We start from the raw sequence: 17,651 nt of genomic DNA, 5'->3' as shown, positions 1-17,651 counted from the left end.
CCTCAAGCGTGGCCTTCTTATCTTTTCCTATATATTTAAAAACTTTCTCCATACATTTAATTTTAAGTTTATCTTTATTCACATCCCTTTCTTTTTTGTTAATGCTGTCGACTAATACAAATCCTTCAAGATTTCTAACTATTCTGTCTATTTCGTTATAGTCCAAGTCAGTTGGTAGAGCATCCGTCATTTTGTTTTTTTTATTTTTTTCCCTAATTTTTATTTTAATTTTTATTTTTTGATCCTTCCTAGGAAAGGAGACTCTTCTATTCTGGAGGGTCTGAAGTTCAGAATCGCAGAATTGAGTTTTTGTTATAAACCGGAGGGTCCCCCTTGCGGTGGTGAATCGCGGTTTCAAAATATTTTATTACTTGGCTGGTCGAGCCTTCAATGATTCTTAATAGTTTAAACTTAATTGCTAAAATTGATTGTCTTATATATTAATGTACTAATATATTTGATAAATGTGGATAATAAAATCTTACTCCTTCTTCTCCTCGTCTCTTGTGGTGTGTTGTAATTTCCTTAGTCCTTGGTTTCCCTCGATGGCTACGCCGCTGCTTGACGTGCAATGCCTAATGATGTTTTTTTTGTTTTTTAAATATTTGTATTTTGCGATTTAAGTCACTCTTTACTTTTTATTCACTGTTAATTTTTTAAAAAATTTGTTCTTATTTATTCTGCGATTGTCACAACACAACAAGCAATGAAGTTTTTGCTCACTTTACTTCAAGTTTGGTTTGGCTTTTCTCCCTATTCTTGGGATACTTGTTTTTTCTTTTTAATTTTTAATGCGTTATTCACATATGGACTACCTCTCGCACGAGGTTTATGCACGTTTACCGGTTAGTGTTCACTAATCGCGACCGTTATGGTTCTAGGGATACATTTCTCTCCCTGTATACGACGAACACGTGCCTTAACGTTGGGCGCCAATTAACTTTCCTGGTGTGGGAAGTATTAAAAAAATATATTCCGTTCCGCTACGCGCGGTAGAAATTAAACAAAGTGTTGGTTTGAGTGACAATATATGGTGCGCTTTGATCATCAAGATGATCACTCAATACGCTTGCCGATTATACACTGATCTTTATTAGTAAAAGCACTTATATTTATATTCTTATAATTCTATGCTTATTACTAAAGATGCTTTGGCATTACATTAAGTGATGGAATGCCAGAGCATTGGATTTCCAATTATTCTCATTATCAAAACAAATAATGGAATATTGGATTTTGCTTACTTATCAAAACAAGTATATTGATTTCTTATTAATTAAAGTATTCTGCTGACCAAACAGTAATACTGTGAGAAGATACAATTTGTTTACATTTATCGTTAAGTATCTGTGTGGCTGCTGCCGTTAACTTGCACTGCCGTTATAGCTTTATGTCAACTTGGGTAAGATGAAGAAGGTTAATTAACTTAAATATGTTAAATTAATGAATTAAAGCAACTCAATATCGACAGCTAAATGTGTATATACAAGAAAATCGACTTTATACCTGAATATAAGATTGTCGAATTCTTCCAAATGCACTGCCGTTATGGCTTTATGTCAACTTGAGTAAGATAAAGAAGGTTAATTAACTTAAATATGTTAATTAATGAATTAAAGCAACTCAATATCGACTGCTAAATGTGTATATACAAGAAAATCGACTTTATACCTGAATATAAGATTGTCGAATTCTTCCAAGTGCACTGCCGTTAAAGCTTTATGTCAACTTGGGTAAGATAAAGAAGGTTAATTAACTTAAATATGTTAAATTAATGAATTAAAGCAACTCAATATCGACTGCTAAATGTGTATATACAAGAAAATCGACTTTATACCTGAATATAAGATTGTCGAATTCTTCCAAATGCAGTGCCGTTATGGCTTTATGTCAACTTCGATAAGATGAAGAAGGCTAATTAACTTAAATATTTGATGTTAATGATTTGAAGTGTGTATACAACTCAATATAAGATTGTCGAATACCGACTGCCGTTAAATGTGTATATACAAGATAAACTTTATACCTGAATATAAGATTGTCGAATTCTTCCATGCACTGCCGTTATGGCTTCATGTCAACTTGGGTAAGATAAAGAAGGTTAATTAACTTAAATATGTTAAATTAATGAATTAAAGCAACTCAATACCGACTGCTAAATGTGTATATACAAGAAAATCGACTTTATACCTGAATATAAGATTGTCGAATTCTTCCAAATGCACTGCCGGTATGGCCTTATGTCAACTTCGATAAGATTAAGAAGGTTAATTAACTTAAATATGTTAAATTAATGAATTAAAGCAACTCAATATCGACTGCTAAATGTGTATATACAAGAAAATCGACTTTATACCTGAAATGATTGTCGAATTCACCAAATGCCGTTATTGTTTAGGAATACCAGCGCCTAATTTCTTTTTACCACCCCTAGTGAGTATATAACAAACCATTGCCAGTTAGCCGTTAAGAGTTTTCACTCAACGGTTAATAACTTTCACTCAACTGGCAATGGTTTCGTTGAAAACTCCCGCGTAGCAAGCGAGCCTGCGAGTCGCGCACTTTCACTTTTCTTTAGCGATCGAAGCAATCAAGACGTCGTCCACCGGCCATCACAACCAGCATCACCAAAAGCACAAACTAAAAGTAAGTAATTTTTGGTAATCAAGATTCAATAAAGAACTAACACTTTAATTTACTATATTAAACACAAACTTTGTGGTTTTATTTGCTAATACAATCCCATTTTTTCCTGTTTCATATTCTCAACGATCGACGCATCGTCCGCGAGTGACTCGTCGAACGTTCGAGATATATTCATGGTCCTTCGAGCCGGATTTTAATCGACTATATTTCACAAACCAGCAAAGTTTTTCAACACCACACCAATTGGGATTCACGAGGCGCTGCACACCAGCAAGCAAGTTTTTTAACACCACCCACAGGGATTCACAAGGCGCTGCACACCAGCAACTCTTTTTTAACACAATACACTTCACACCAACTCAGGCAAATCTAAGGTACGTGATTGCTTTAATATCACTTGGATATAAATCGTTAAAAAAAAAAAAAAGGAAACAAAGTCGTTTTTTAATCGCATTTTTAATATTGGTGACAATTATAAATCTTTATATAAGAAAAGTGACAAAGTGACTAGTGTTTTTTAGTGTTTTAGTGAAATAATTGCAAAAACAAAATAATCCGTAAGTGCACGGTTACGTTTACCGGATTTTGTGCGGTAATACTTTTCTCATACATTTTTTCATAAATCACTTACGGCACTAATTTTTTGATTTTTCTCAATTTTCGATTTTGTGCGGTAATACCTTTTTCACATATCACTTACGGCACTAATTTTTGATTTTTCTCAATTTTCGATTTTGTGCGGTAATATTTTTTCATATATCACTTACGGCACTGATTTTTGTTTTTTTTTCACTGAGACACTGCACTTTTTCACTTTCAAACACTTTTTTGTCACAAACTGATTTTCGTTGGCGTATCTTGGGTGGCGAGCCATATAAAGTGTTGCATATATATACATACTTACGTACGATTACACATATATTCTCGTTTTTGGTTGGCAGTGGTGTGCTGCAACTCACATATATATTAAATAAAGTACAATAAGCCAGATATATTGCGATATCGGCTACTAGTTGAAAATTTTGTTTGCTAAAATATATCCAATAAATCAAGTATTATTGACGAGCCAGATATATTCCGATATCGGCTACTAGTTAAAATTTTTTTTTTTCGTTTGCTGACTTATATTCAATAAATCATATATTATTGACCAGCCAGATATATTGCGATATCGGCTAAAACAGTCAAAAAATTTTCTTTATTCTATTTTCTTGTTTGGTTGGCAGTGGTGTGCTGCAAATAAAAATTTACAATAGTGGGGAATTATTTTCAAAGCGATTCCCATATTCTTTAGGCCAAAGTCTGCTCAGTCTTGAGTATTACTATATTCCTTTAAATTTAAATTTGAATTTTCAATTCTTCTTGTCACTTATACCAACACCATGGAAGCTTTCACGCGCCTATTGGACTACGTTGTCGAATACGAGTCTGAATTCAGTGCTGCATCAAAGGACATCTCGAAGAACGCTCTTGTGATGCAACAAGACGAGCTGAGAGAGATGTGGTGCAAAGCGAAAGCTGCCCATGACGACCTCAACAGCAAAGGGGACATGTCTGCAAAGGACTATGCCCTTATTAAAAAAAAATTCAAGCTAGGTGGTCAATGCTACATACGTTGCATGGGGGCAATGAAGGATATGTCTGAGATCCTCTCAACCCCCAAAGACACAGAAAAGTCTGCTGAGGTAGACAATAACCACTCCCTTCCGCCTTGCGATACCGATGTTTTCAAAGGGGACTACCTTTCATGGCCAACATTCCGGGATATGTTCACGGCCGTATACATCAAAAGCAAGCGCCTGTCACCTGTTGAGAAATTATACCATCTCAACAAAAAGACTCAAGGGGAAGCGAAGGTTATTGTGTCGAAATGCCCTCTTACAAATGATGGCTTTGCAATGGCATGGAAGGGTTTAACTGACATGTACGAAAACGAGCGTATACTAGTCGAAACCCAAGTTGACATACTGCTCGACTTACCGTCAATCGACAAGGAGTGCTCGGTTTCGATAAAATGGCTACAGCGGGAGATCAACAGCTGCATCTCCTGCCTGACAGCCAATAAAGTGGACATTGGGAACTGGGACCCAATCATAATCCGCATATGTTCCAAGAGACTGCCACAAGCAACATTAGCCCTGTGGGAACAGTCTGTAAAGAACAAAACAAAAACGTCAAAGTGGGAGGAATTGGACAACTTCCTCACGGATAGATACCGTGATTTAGAGGCAATCGAACGTGCCAAGAAATCGTCCAATTCTGTAAAGCCTGTCAGTGCACCCACACAGAACAGAAACAACAACAATAGCCATCAGAACAGACTCGGCGCCTTCCAAGTAAGCGTTGAGAAATCAACATGTCTGATGTGCAAAAGCGCAGATCACAAATTAAGATCTTGCCCCATGTTTCTTAACATGGCACCGGCGGACAGGATCAAGTTCGCTAAGCGCAACAATCGCTGCATCAATTGCCTCGGCTTTGGGCATTTAGTGTCGCAATGCACGCACCAGTGCATTCAACTGCAGCACGTGCCACGCGAGGCATCACACACTACTACATTTGAGGACAGTGCAGCCTAGCAGCCAAAGAGGCTCATCTACGCCATCGGACGAGATTCCGTCTACGTCCAGGCAAGCGCAGCAGAGACGCAACTTCAACAAGTCGAAAGGCAAGCCAACGACTCAAGTACAGTCGTGCTTCGCTAACAGCGACAAAGGTGTCTTGTTAGGAACGGCACAAATAAATGTAAATTACAGCGGCGTTACTTATGCCGCAAGAGCACTCATCGACTCGGGGTCAGAGTGCTCTTTCATCACAGAAAGGCTGAAGCGCAGAATCAACTTGCCAGTGCGGAAGATAAATGCCCAGGTGTCAGGCATCAACAACACCGTATCTGCGCAAGTGAAGGAATCATGTTGTGTCGAGTTGCGGTCACCAATAGACCCACTTATATCGATCACAACGAACATGATGGTTCTGCCGAAATTAACGGGAAACTTGCCGACTTGCCATATTAGCGCACTAACTCGGCAGGCTTTCCCAGATCTCACGTTGGCGGATAAGAGGTTCTTCGTCAATGAACCCGTGGACGTCATACTCGGTGGTGACGTCTATCCCCAGATTATGCTGGATGGCATACGCAAGAACGTGCTGGGATCACTTCTTGCGCAAGAGACAGTGTTCGGTTGGATAGTCACAGGGCGTGCTAATACAATTAAGCCAACCAACACTTGCGTCTCTTATTATAACGAAATATCGCTGGAAAAGCAGTTAGCTTCGTTCTGGGAATTGGAAGAGATCTCCAAGGAAAAGAAATTAAGCGAGGAGGACAGGTACTGTGAAGAGCTCTATAAAGAGACAACGAAGCGAAATGAAGACGGGAAATACGTTGTATCGCTACCATTCAGGAAAGACTATCCGGTCAACATTAGTCTAGGTAGTTCCTTAAAGATTGCGTACTCCCAGTTTTATCGCAATGAAGCTCGTTTGTCCAGAGACGAGAACCTGCAAAAAGAATACAACAGAGTGTTAAACGAATATGTTGAGCTGGGTCATATGGCAAAGATACATACCAATCAAACGGCCGACTCTAGTAACAACTATTACCTGCCTCACCACGCCGTAAAAAAGGAAGAGAGCACATCGACAAAGGTGCGTGTGGTGTTCAATGCATCGCAAGCCACTTCAAACGGCACTTCGCTGAATGACATCCTTCTCCCCGGTCCAGTTCTTCAGGCAGATTTGACCATATTAATTCTGCGATGGCGTTTATTTAAATATGTTTTCAATAGCGATATTGAGAAAATGTATCGCCAAATCCTATTGAAAGCTGATCAAACGAAGTACCAGCGAATCGTTTTCCGCAACCATCCGACCGAACAAACAAATCTTTTTGAATTGAAGACGGTAACGTTCGGAATCAACTGCGCTCCTTATCTGGCAATAAGGACGTTACTCCAATTAGCTGACGACGTTGAAAGCTCACTACCAGTAGCCTCAAACATACTCAGGAAGTGCATGTATGTTGATGATGTCTTAGCAGGTGGACACTCTATAGAGGCTGCAATCAAAGCTAGAAATGAGATAAGGACAGCATTGGAGTCGGCAGGTTTCCCATTAAGAAAATGGACAGCCAACTGTGGAAGAATTTTACAAGGCCTTCCAAAGGACCACTTGCTAAACAAAGAGTTTTTAGACTTCGAAGACACAAGTGATGTCAAGGCTCTTGGGATAAGATGGAATGCACATACGGACTTCTTTTATTTTAAAACAAAACCAATACTCAGCCCAGAATCATATACAAAGAGAGCTATTCTCTCAGATATCGCCAAACTGTTTGACCCATTAGGATGGCTAGCACCGATAATCGTCACAGCCAAAATGATAATGCAACATATTTGGTTGGAAGGTACACAATGGGACGAGGTTGTATCTCCTACCACATTGGATCGTTGGCACACATTCATGGATAACCACAGGTATATAAACAACATTAAAATTCCACGATGGGTCCACTTCTCGCCGACGGACGATGTGTCCATTCATGGTTTCTGCGATGCATCAGAGAAAGCATACGCAGCAACGGTCTACCTGCGCGTAAGGACAAGCAACGAAGTTTTCGTCAGCCTACTATTGGCAAAAACCAGAGTAGCGCCTGTAAAAACTATCTCTTTACCGCGTCTGGAACTGTGCGGCGCCGTATTACTGGCCGAAACAGTTGAATCTGTCGTCAACAACCTGGAGCTGACTCATCTTAAACTTAAACTATGGACGGATTCGACCATCGTTCTCGCATGGATTCGCAAGCCACCATGTTCATGGTCAACGTTTGTATCCCATCGAGTGACAAAGATTATAGAAAAGGTTGGCAACGCAAATTGGAATCATGTCGATTCAGGATCTAACCCTGCAGACTTAGCCAGTCGGGGACTTATGGCACAGGATTTGGTGGAAAACACCTTGTGGTGGCAGGGACCTTCTTGGCTGCAAGAAGATCAATCCAAATGGCCATTACGACAAAATGACTACGAGACGACAACAGAGGAAAAACAGGTACGTGTACATGCTTGTACAACAATACAGGGGGATTCTAACGACATCCTTGACCGTTTTTCGAGTTTGCCGAGAGCTTTGAGAGTGTTATCATACGTTATGAGATTCTCTCAAAGAACTCATCCAAACACAAAGGCTTCTTTTCAACAAAAGTCTTGCTTAATTTCATCCGAAGAAATTAAAGCAACGACAAAACGTTGGATAATAAATACGCAGAAGCAGAAATATGGTCAAGAGTATGGTTGTCTGAAATCCGGTAAGCCCATCGATGCAAAAAGTGAAATCCTCTCTCTTAATCCATTCCTCGATAAAGATGAAGTGTTGAGAACTGGTGGCCGTCTCGGTGCGTCTCTCGACTTGTCATACAATGAGCGCCATCCAATCATCCTTCCATACAACTGCGTATTGTCTCGTCTAATAATCCATTTTATTCATCAAGTCTCTTTGCATGGAGAAAATCAGCTGATGTTACGGCTAACGCGGGCACAGTATTGGATTCCAAGGGTGAAAAACTTGATCCGATCCATCATCCATAACTGCAAGACGTGCACGATCTTCAAAAAACGCGCTCAGACGCAACTTATGGGTGCACTTCCGTCCGAACGATCCACATTTTCACGCGCTTTTACAAATACGGGGGTAGATTTCGCGGGTCCGTTCGAAATAAAAAGCTACCGTGGAAGAGGATGCCGTGTATCCAAAGGGTATGTCTGTCTGTTTGTCTGTTTTACAACAAGGGCCATCCACCTGGAGGCCACTACCGATTTATCAACACAGTCATTTTTAGCAGCTCTCTCTAGATTCGTTTCGAGAAGAGGTTGCCCTAAGAATATTTATTCGGACAATGGTACAAACTTCGTTGGAGCATCAAGATCCCTAAGGTCCGAACTTAAAGCCTTCATAGCCGATGCTCGCAACAATGCTATCTCAAAGTATAGCCACCAAGCTCTTACATGGCATTTCATACCTGCTGCAGCTCCTCATATGGGCGGACTTTGGGAAGCAGGTGTGAAAAGCTTTAAGAGTCATTTCCGCAAGATTGCGTCTGGGCAAAAATATACTCTTGAAGAGTTCAACACACTCTTATGCCGAATTGAGTCTTGCCTTAATTCGCGACCATTAAGCCCAGCCTCAAACGAACCTACTGATTTGGAGCCACTTACTCCAGGACATTTTTTGGTCGGCGGACATCTGATGGCCCCACCAGAACCGGATATAAATGAAAGCAGTGCCTCTATCGTAAATAGATGGCAAAAACTTAAGGCCTTACATCAATCCTTCTGCAAAAGGTGGAAAACCGAATACCTGAATGAAATGCAGAAGCGTATTAAGTGGAAACATTCCAAAACAAATTTAAAGACAGGTGACCTTGTCGTCATCAAAGAAGACAATTTGTCACCGAACGAGTGGAGATTGGGTAGGATTGTCAATATACACCCAGGTGCTGATACCCGAGTGCGAGTAGTTGACATTATTACTGAAAAAGGCCAAGTTACAAGACCGCTTGCCAAATTGGTCTTACTACCACCCTACGAGGAGGAAAACGAGGATGCACACCCTACTCAACACAACCGTTCCCCAGCCACATCGGAAGCCTAGCTTTCCGACACACTTACTACCATCTAAATTGTGTACATATGATAAAAATAAACAGATTTTAATTTGAGAAAAAATTGTTTTAAGTTTTTTTTTTTTTTTTTTTTTTTTTTAAAGCAAATTTACGTTATTCTAATTAATTGTGCATGTATTTATTAAAATAAACAGATTTTATTTTGAGAAAAAATTTTAAAGTTTTACTACTTTTTTTTGCCTTTAATTGTAATTTTGAAATATATCGTCTTTCCCTTGCACGTATTTTTTTTTTTAATAATATTATTTTGCTAAATCTTTTAATTGATAGAATGAACGATTCATACGACTCTATTTTACTTTAAATAACTTAATTTTGGTTTTTCGTTTCGTTACTTTTTTTCCGTTTTGTAATTACTATATTGTAATTAAATATAGTCTCTTAACTACCATGTAACGAGAATTTCAGCATTGAGAAATACATCTACTTTATATCGCAATTTACTTTCAAATAAGTATATGCAAATATCTTTTTGAAGAAAATTTCAGATTTTTCTCAATAATGGAAAACATAGTTCTACGCAGCGTATGTGTTAAGTAATGCAATAACACTTTTATTATGCATGTCAAACAACACAGAACAAATCGGAATACATTTTTCATTTTATGGTAGAATAGAATAACTTACATTAAACATGGAAATTTATTTACGTTAATAATAGAGTTCATTAGTTAGTGACCTTAAGTATTACATACGACGAGTTACATTACAACTTAGCAACATTACACAGATACATTTCATTGTATTACGAAAGGGCTTACCTTCAGCATTTCCTTCGTTTAGCGTCCAAAAACTTTTTTATATTATTTTCGAAACGATTTGGTTTTGCACGCTTCAGTAGATCGATAATTTCTTTCGAAGTTGATTTCGGTCATACATTAACGACATTAGGGGTACACGTGCACGGTCCACGCAAATGGGACGTAGTGGCTTTCTTCAGAATTTTCGGCATATCTTAAATTGTTTTCCGGTTCAAAATTTCGCTGACGTGGCATTTGTGCTAATCGCGCTCACACGATGATTTGTTTTAACATCGCAACTCAAATTGAAAATTGGTCGAAAATTCTGATCATAGACGGCCAACGTTCTTTGTTTGTCTCCTGTGGATGCTTACATAAATACATGACAGCTTTCCCAAAACTTCTGAAAAATAAAGGAGAATATTTTAATAAATCTGCAAATTTCATTATCTTCACTTACTTACCTTTTCTGCTGCCAGCAAACAGAGGACAACACAACAATGTTTTCTCGCCGGGGCCTCCAGATACTTCCTTCTTGACGTCGATCCTGCCAAAGTCTGAAAGAAAATTTCAAATAAATATGTAAATTCAATTATTTTTACTCACTTACCTTTTTCTGCTGCCGGAGTTAATCTGCGCACGTGTGCGCACTTAACCAATAATTAAAAATGTCATTCATGACATGTGATGCCATGCCGTCAGTTTTTTTTTTTTTTTTAATTCGCCTTAAAAATTTCATTCATGACATAAGGTGATGCCATGCCGTTAGTTTTTTAATTCGCCTTAAAAATTTTACAAGAATGAATCTAAAACTTCTTTTCCAAACCATGAGGCATAAATCATGCTTATGAATTTTAGATTCAATTTTTTATTGCAAATACCATATTTGAAAAATATGTTTTGCTAGCAAATAACGCACTTGCAAACCGAAAGTCTCCTTCTACAGCAGTACATGTATGCATTGCCCTTGAACGTACTGAGCAGGAGGTACTTTATTGACATGAAAGAATTGAAAATAATTATTAAGCCAAATTGTATTTAACATTTTCTTTGGTGGCAGGCCACTTTGTCGAAAACATACGACAAATAAAACAATAACGTTAACATAAATTTGATGCTAAAAGCAAAAATGTTTTTTATTTAATTATTATTTGCAACACTATGGTAAGGTAAGGCAGTTAACACCACATAAGGCCGCCTACACACTATGGTAATGTAAGGCAGTTCACACCACATAAGGCCGGCTCCACACTATCAATATATATAATATAACTTATGCACTTTTTCTCGCCACCCAATCAGTTTTAGATGATATTCAAAAACAAGCAACAAGATCTTCAACAAAGTAATTTTAGGAAGATGACGCGCTACAGTGCCTTAAAGAAGACGGCAGCCCTACACCCAAACCGGTACCCGCTCTCTTGCACGCTGTGCAAGGGAAAACATCCATTGCGGCTCTGCTCGTCCTTCCGGGCCAAGACACCGGAGGAGCGCCTACGGGAAGCACTCATAGGCAAATATTGTATAAATTGCCTTGCGGTCAACCACAAGTCAGCGAATTGCCCCAGCGACGCACGGTGCCGGCGCTGCAACGAAAAGCACCACACCATGCTCCACATCGGGGAAAATACACGTCGCCGCCCCGCAGTGCCTCAAAATCAACCATGGAGCGAACAAATAAGTTCCGATGATGCTCTCTCCATCGAAGCATCAGACCCTGGAACGGAGACTAGGCCTCTCCAACCAGAACCGGAGGAGGGAGAACTAATTGAAACCGGAGCGGAAACACGGCCTTTCCGCCCATCACAGCGAGGGGAAACGGAAACCCGGACTTTCCGCCCCTTGCTGCAACATGAACGTCGCGCGCACAAACGCCGTCTGCGCCGTCGCCAAGAGCACAACTCGGCCAGACTGGAGACCAGGTCTCTCCAGATTCACCGGGCTAGCTCCTTTAGAGCCGGGCTAGCGGATCGAGCCAGCATAGCGACTCCTTCCTTGCTGCCAACGACAGCCATTTTACCAACGGCGGTGGTAAAGATTGAGGCAAGGGGACGTCTACATCTGGTCAGGGCTCTGATAGACGCATGCGCCCCTACGTCGCTAATTTCACACGACCTTTTAAAGGAACTGCAACTTGTGCAGACCCATATCGGTGGTCAACGCGGCTGCCTCGTAGTACTGCGAGGCAGACATGGGACGAATACCCGAATGTCGACGCATGTAAGGGTAATTCATGGTTATATGCGCATCAGCCCGACCACTACATTAGACGCGGCCATAGCAGCCCCATACACTCACATCAAACTGGCGGACCCAAACTTCCACAAGTCGTCGCCGATACGCTTGGTGCTCGGCGCGGATGTTTACTCCCGCATTATGACCCAACAGGTCATGTCTCAAACATTTGGGCAGCTCCTCGCACAGGGCTCCATATTCGGCTGGGTGCTTTCGGGTACGGCCCGGTACTAAATTAAGTCATTTTAGTATTTTCTTTTTTAACTTATTCTATTGTTTTCTTTTGCATTCCTATTTAAAATAAGTATTGTTTTTTGGATTGTTATTTAAAGAAAAAAAATATAATTATAATAACAAATGAACTTAAACTATTTTCTATTTAGCTGTACTCATATTGTGCCATAAATTTGTACCTCGTTGTGGTGGTCGATGGACACGTAATTTTTTTTTTTTTTTTTGTTGCTCACCGCAAGGGGGCCGGTATGTTTAGGCCAGCGCCTAATTTCTTTTTACCACCCCTAGTGAGTATATAACAAACCATTGCCAGTTAGCCGTTAAGAGTTTTCACTCAACGGTTAATAACTTTCACTCAACTGGCAATGGTTTCGTTGAAAACTCCCGCGTAGCAAGCGAGCCTGCGAGTCGGGCACTTTCACTTTTTTTAGCGATCGAAGCAATCAAGACGTCGTCCACCGGCCATCACAACCAGCATCACCACAAGCACAAACCGTAAGTAATTTTGTTGGTAATCACAATTTAATAAAGAACCAATATTTTAATTTGGTATATTAAATACAAACTTTGTGGTTTCATTTGCTAACACACTCCCTTTTTTTTCCTGTTTCATATTCTCAACGATCGACGCATTTAATGATTTGAACCAACTCAACACCGACTGCTGAATGTGTATATACAAGAAAATCGACTTTATACCTGAATATACGATTGTCGCAATTCTTCCAAATGCACTGCCGTTATGGCTTTATGTCAACTTCGATAAGATGAATAAAGCTAATTAACTTAAATATTTGATGTTAATGATTTAAAGCAACTCAACACCGACTGCTAAATGTGCATATACAAGAAAATCGACTTTATACCTGAATATAAGATTGTCGAATTCTTCCAAATGCAATGCCGTTATGGCTTTATGTCAACTTGGGTAAGATAAAGAAGGTTAATTAACTTAAATATGTTAAATTAATGAATTAAAGCAACTCAATATCGACTGCTAAATGTGTATATACAAGAAAATCGACTTTATACCTGAATATAAGATTGTCGAATTCTTCCAAATGCACTGCCGGTATGGCTTTATGTCAACTTCGATAAGATGAAGAAGGTTAATTAACTTAAATATGTTAAATTAATGAATTAAAGCAACTCAATATCGACTGCTAAATGTGTATATACAAGAAAATCGACTTTATACCTGAATATAAGATTGTCGAATTCTTCCAAATGCACTGCCGTTATGGCTTTATGTCAACTTGGGTAAGATGAAGAAGGTTAATTAACTTAAATATGTTAAATTAATGAATTAAAGCAACTCAATATCGACAGCTAAATGTATATATACAAGAAAATCGACTTTATACCTGAATATAAGATTGTCGAATTCTTCCAAATGCACTGCCGTTATGGCTTTATGTCAACTTGGGTAAGATGAAGAAGGTTAATTAACTTAAATATGTTAAATTAATGAATTAAAGCAACTCAATATCGACTGCTAAATGTGTATATACAAGAAAATCGACTTTATACCTGAATATAAGATTGTCGAATTCTTCCAAATGCACTGCCGTTATGGCTTTATGTCAACTTGGATAAGATGAAGAAGGTTAATTAACTTAAATATGTTAAATTAATGAATTAAAGCAACTCAATATCGACTGCTTAATGTGTATATACAGGAAAATCGACTTTATACCTGAATATAAGATTGTCGAATTCTTCCAAATGCACTGCCGTTATGGCTTTATGTCAACTTGGGTAAGATGAAGAAGGTTAATTAACTTAAATATTTGATGTTAATGATTTGAAGCAACTCAACACCGACTGCTAAATGTATATATACAAGAAAATCGACTTCATTTCTGAATTTAAGATTGTCGAATTCTTCCAAATGCACTGCCGTTATGGCTTTATGTCAACTTCGATAAGATGAATAAGGCTAATTAACTTAAATATTTGATGTTAATGATTTAAAGCAACTCAATACCGACTGCTAAATGTGTATATACAAGAAAATCGACTTTATACCTGAATATAAGATTGTCGAATTCTTTCAAATGCGCTGCCGTTATGGCTTTATGTCAACTTCGATAAGATGAATAAGGCTAATTAACTTAAATATTTGATGTTAATGATTTGAAGCAACTCAACACCGACTGCTAAATGTGTATATACAAGAAAATCGTCTTTATACCTGAATATAAGATTGTCGAATTCTTTCAAATGCACTGCCGTTATGGCTTTATGTCAACTTCGATAAGATGAATAAGGCTAATTAACTTAAATATTTGATGTTAATGATTTGAAACAACTTAACACCGACTGCTAAATGTGTATATACAAGAAAATCGCCTTTATACCTGAATATAAGATTGTCGAATTCTTTCAAATGCGCTGCCGTTATGGCTTTATGTCAACTTCGATAAGATGAATAAGGCTAATTAACTTAAATATTTGATGTTAATGATTTGAAGCAACTCAACACCGACTGCTAAATGTGTATATACAAGAAAATCGACTTTATACCTGAATATAAGATTGTCGAATTCTTCCAAATGCACTGCCGTTATGGCTTTATGTCAACTTCGATAAGATGAATAAAGCTAATTAACTTAAATATTTGATGTTAATGATTTGAAGCAACTCAACACCGACTGCTAAATGTGTATATACAAGAAAATCGACTTTATACCTGAATATAAGATTGTCGAATTCTTCCAAATGCACTGCCGTTATGGCTTTATGTCAACTTCGATAAGATGAAGAAGGTTAATTAACTTAAATATTTGATGTTAATGATTTAAAGCAACTCAACACCGACTGCTAAATGTGTATATACAAGAAAATCGACTTTATACCTGAATATAAGATTGTCGAATTCTTCCAAATGCACTGCCGTTATGGCTTTATGTCAACTTCGATAAGATGAAGAAGGCTTAATTAACTTAAATATTTGATGTTAATGATTTGAAGCAACTCAACACCGACTGCTAAATGTGTATATACAAGAAAATCGACTTTATACCTGAATATAAGATTGTCGAATTCTTCCAAATGCACTGCCGTTATGGCTTTATGTCAACTTCGATAAGATGAAGAAGGCTAATTAACTTAAATATTTGATGTTAATGATTTGAAGCAACTCAACACCGACTGCTAAATGTGTATATACAAGAAAATCGACTTTATACCTGAATATAAGATTGTCGAATTCTTCCAAATGCACTGCCGTTATGGCTTTATGTCAACTTCAGTAAGATGAATAAGGTTAATTAACTTAAATATTTGATGTTAATGATTTGAAGCAACTCAACACCGACTGCTAAATGTGTATATACAAGAAAATCGACTTTATACCTGAATATAAGATTGTCGAATTCTTCCAAATGCACTGCCGTTATGGCTTTATGTCAACTTCGATAAGATGAAGAAGGTTAATTAACTTAAATATTTGATTTAATGATTTGAAGCAACTCAATACCGACTGCTAAATGTGTATATACAAGAAAATCGACTTTATACCTGAATATAAGATTGTCGAATTCTTCCAAATGCACTGCCGTTATGGCTTTATGTCAACTTCGATAAGATGAATAAGGCTAATTAACTTAAATATTTGATGTTAATGATTTGAAGCAACTCAACACCGACTGCTAAATGTGTATATACAAGAAAATCGACTTTATACCTGAATATAAGATTGTCGAATTCTTCCAAATGCACTGCCGTTATGGCTTTATGTCAACTTCGATAAGATGAATAAGGCTAATTAACTTAAATATTTGATGTTAACGATTTGAAGCAACTCAACACCGACTGCTAAATGTGTGTATACAAGAAAATCGACTTTATACCTGAATATAAGATTGTCGAATTCTTCCACATGCACTGCCGTTATGGTTTTATGTCAACTTGGGTAAGACGTAGAAGGCTAATAAACTTTAATATTTGATTTTAGTGATTTGAAGCAACTCAACACCGACTGCTAAATGTGTATATACAAGAAAATCGACTTTATACCTGAATATAAGATTGTCGAATTCTTCCAAATGCACTGCCGTTATGGCTTTATGTCAACTTCGATAAGATGAATAAGGCTAATTAACTTAAATATTTGATGTTAATGATTTGAAGCAACTCAATATCGACTGCTAAATGTGTATATACAAGAAAATCGACTTTATACCTGAATATAAGATTGTCGAATTCTTCAAATGCACTGCCGTTATGGCTTTATGTCAACTTCGGTAAGATGAATAAGGCTAATTAACTTAAATATTTGATGTTAATGATTTGAAGCAACTCAACACCGACTGCTAAATGTGTATATACAAGAAAATCGACTTTATACCTGAATATAAGATTGTCGAATTCTTCCAAATGCACTGCCGTTATGGCTTTATGTCAACTTCGATAAGATGAAGAAGGCTAATTAACTTAAATATTTGATGTTAATGATTTGAAGCAACTCAACACCGACTGCTAAATGTGTATATACAAGAAAATCGACTTTATACCTGAATATAAGATTGTCGAATTCTTCCAAATGCACTGCCGTTATGGCTTTATGTCAACTTCGATAAGATGAATAAGGCTAATTAACTTAAATATTTGATGTTAATGATTTGAAGCAACTCAACACCGACTGCTAAATGTGTATATACAAGAAAATCGACTTTATACCTGAATATAAGATTGTCGAATTCTTCCAAATGCACTGCCGTTATGGCTTTATGTCAACTTCGATAAGATGAATAAGGCTAATTAACTTAAATATTTGATGTTAACGATTTGAAGCAACTCAACACCGACTGCTAAATGTGTATATACAAGAAAATCGACTTTATACCTGAATATAAGATTGTCGAATTCTTCCAAATGCACTGCCGTTATGGCTTTATGTCAACTTCGATAAGATGAATAAGGCTAATTAACTTAAATATTTGATGTTAACGATTTGAAGCAACTCAACACCGACTGCTAAATGTGTGTATACAAGAAAATCGACTTTATACCTGAATATAAGATTGTCGAATTCTTCCACATGCACTGCCGTTATGGTTTTATGTCAACTTGGGTAAGACGTAGAAGGCTAATAAACTTTAATATTTGAT

The 17,651-nt window shown here is 37.7% G+C and overlaps 1 protein-coding gene across 1 annotated transcript; it reads left to right on the top strand.

Annotated features, from left to right (window-relative positions):
- The first annotated feature begins 4,028 nt into the window (after nt 1-4,028).
- Nucleotides 4,029-9,297, top strand: LOC126766847 (uncharacterized). Its single transcript, XM_050484538.1, has 4 exons — nt 4,029-4,982; nt 5,137-7,698; nt 7,852-8,041; nt 8,675-9,297. Exons 1-4 carry the CDS (start codon nt 4,029-4,031, stop codon nt 9,295-9,297), a joined length of 4,329 nt encoding a protein of 1,442 aa, XP_050340495.1.
- Nucleotides 9,298-17,651: the final 8,354 nt, after the last annotated feature.

The sequence above is a fragment of the Bactrocera neohumeralis genome, unplaced genomic scaffold, assembly GCF_024586455.1.
Source record: "Bactrocera neohumeralis isolate Rockhampton unplaced genomic scaffold, APGP_CSIRO_Bneo_wtdbg2-racon-allhic-juicebox.fasta_v2 ctg2644, whole genome shotgun sequence".
NCBI lineage: Eukaryota > Metazoa > Arthropoda > Insecta > Diptera > Tephritidae > Bactrocera > Bactrocera neohumeralis.
Note: the sequence above shows the minus strand (reverse complement) of the source record. Positions and strands in the feature narration are given on the sequence as shown.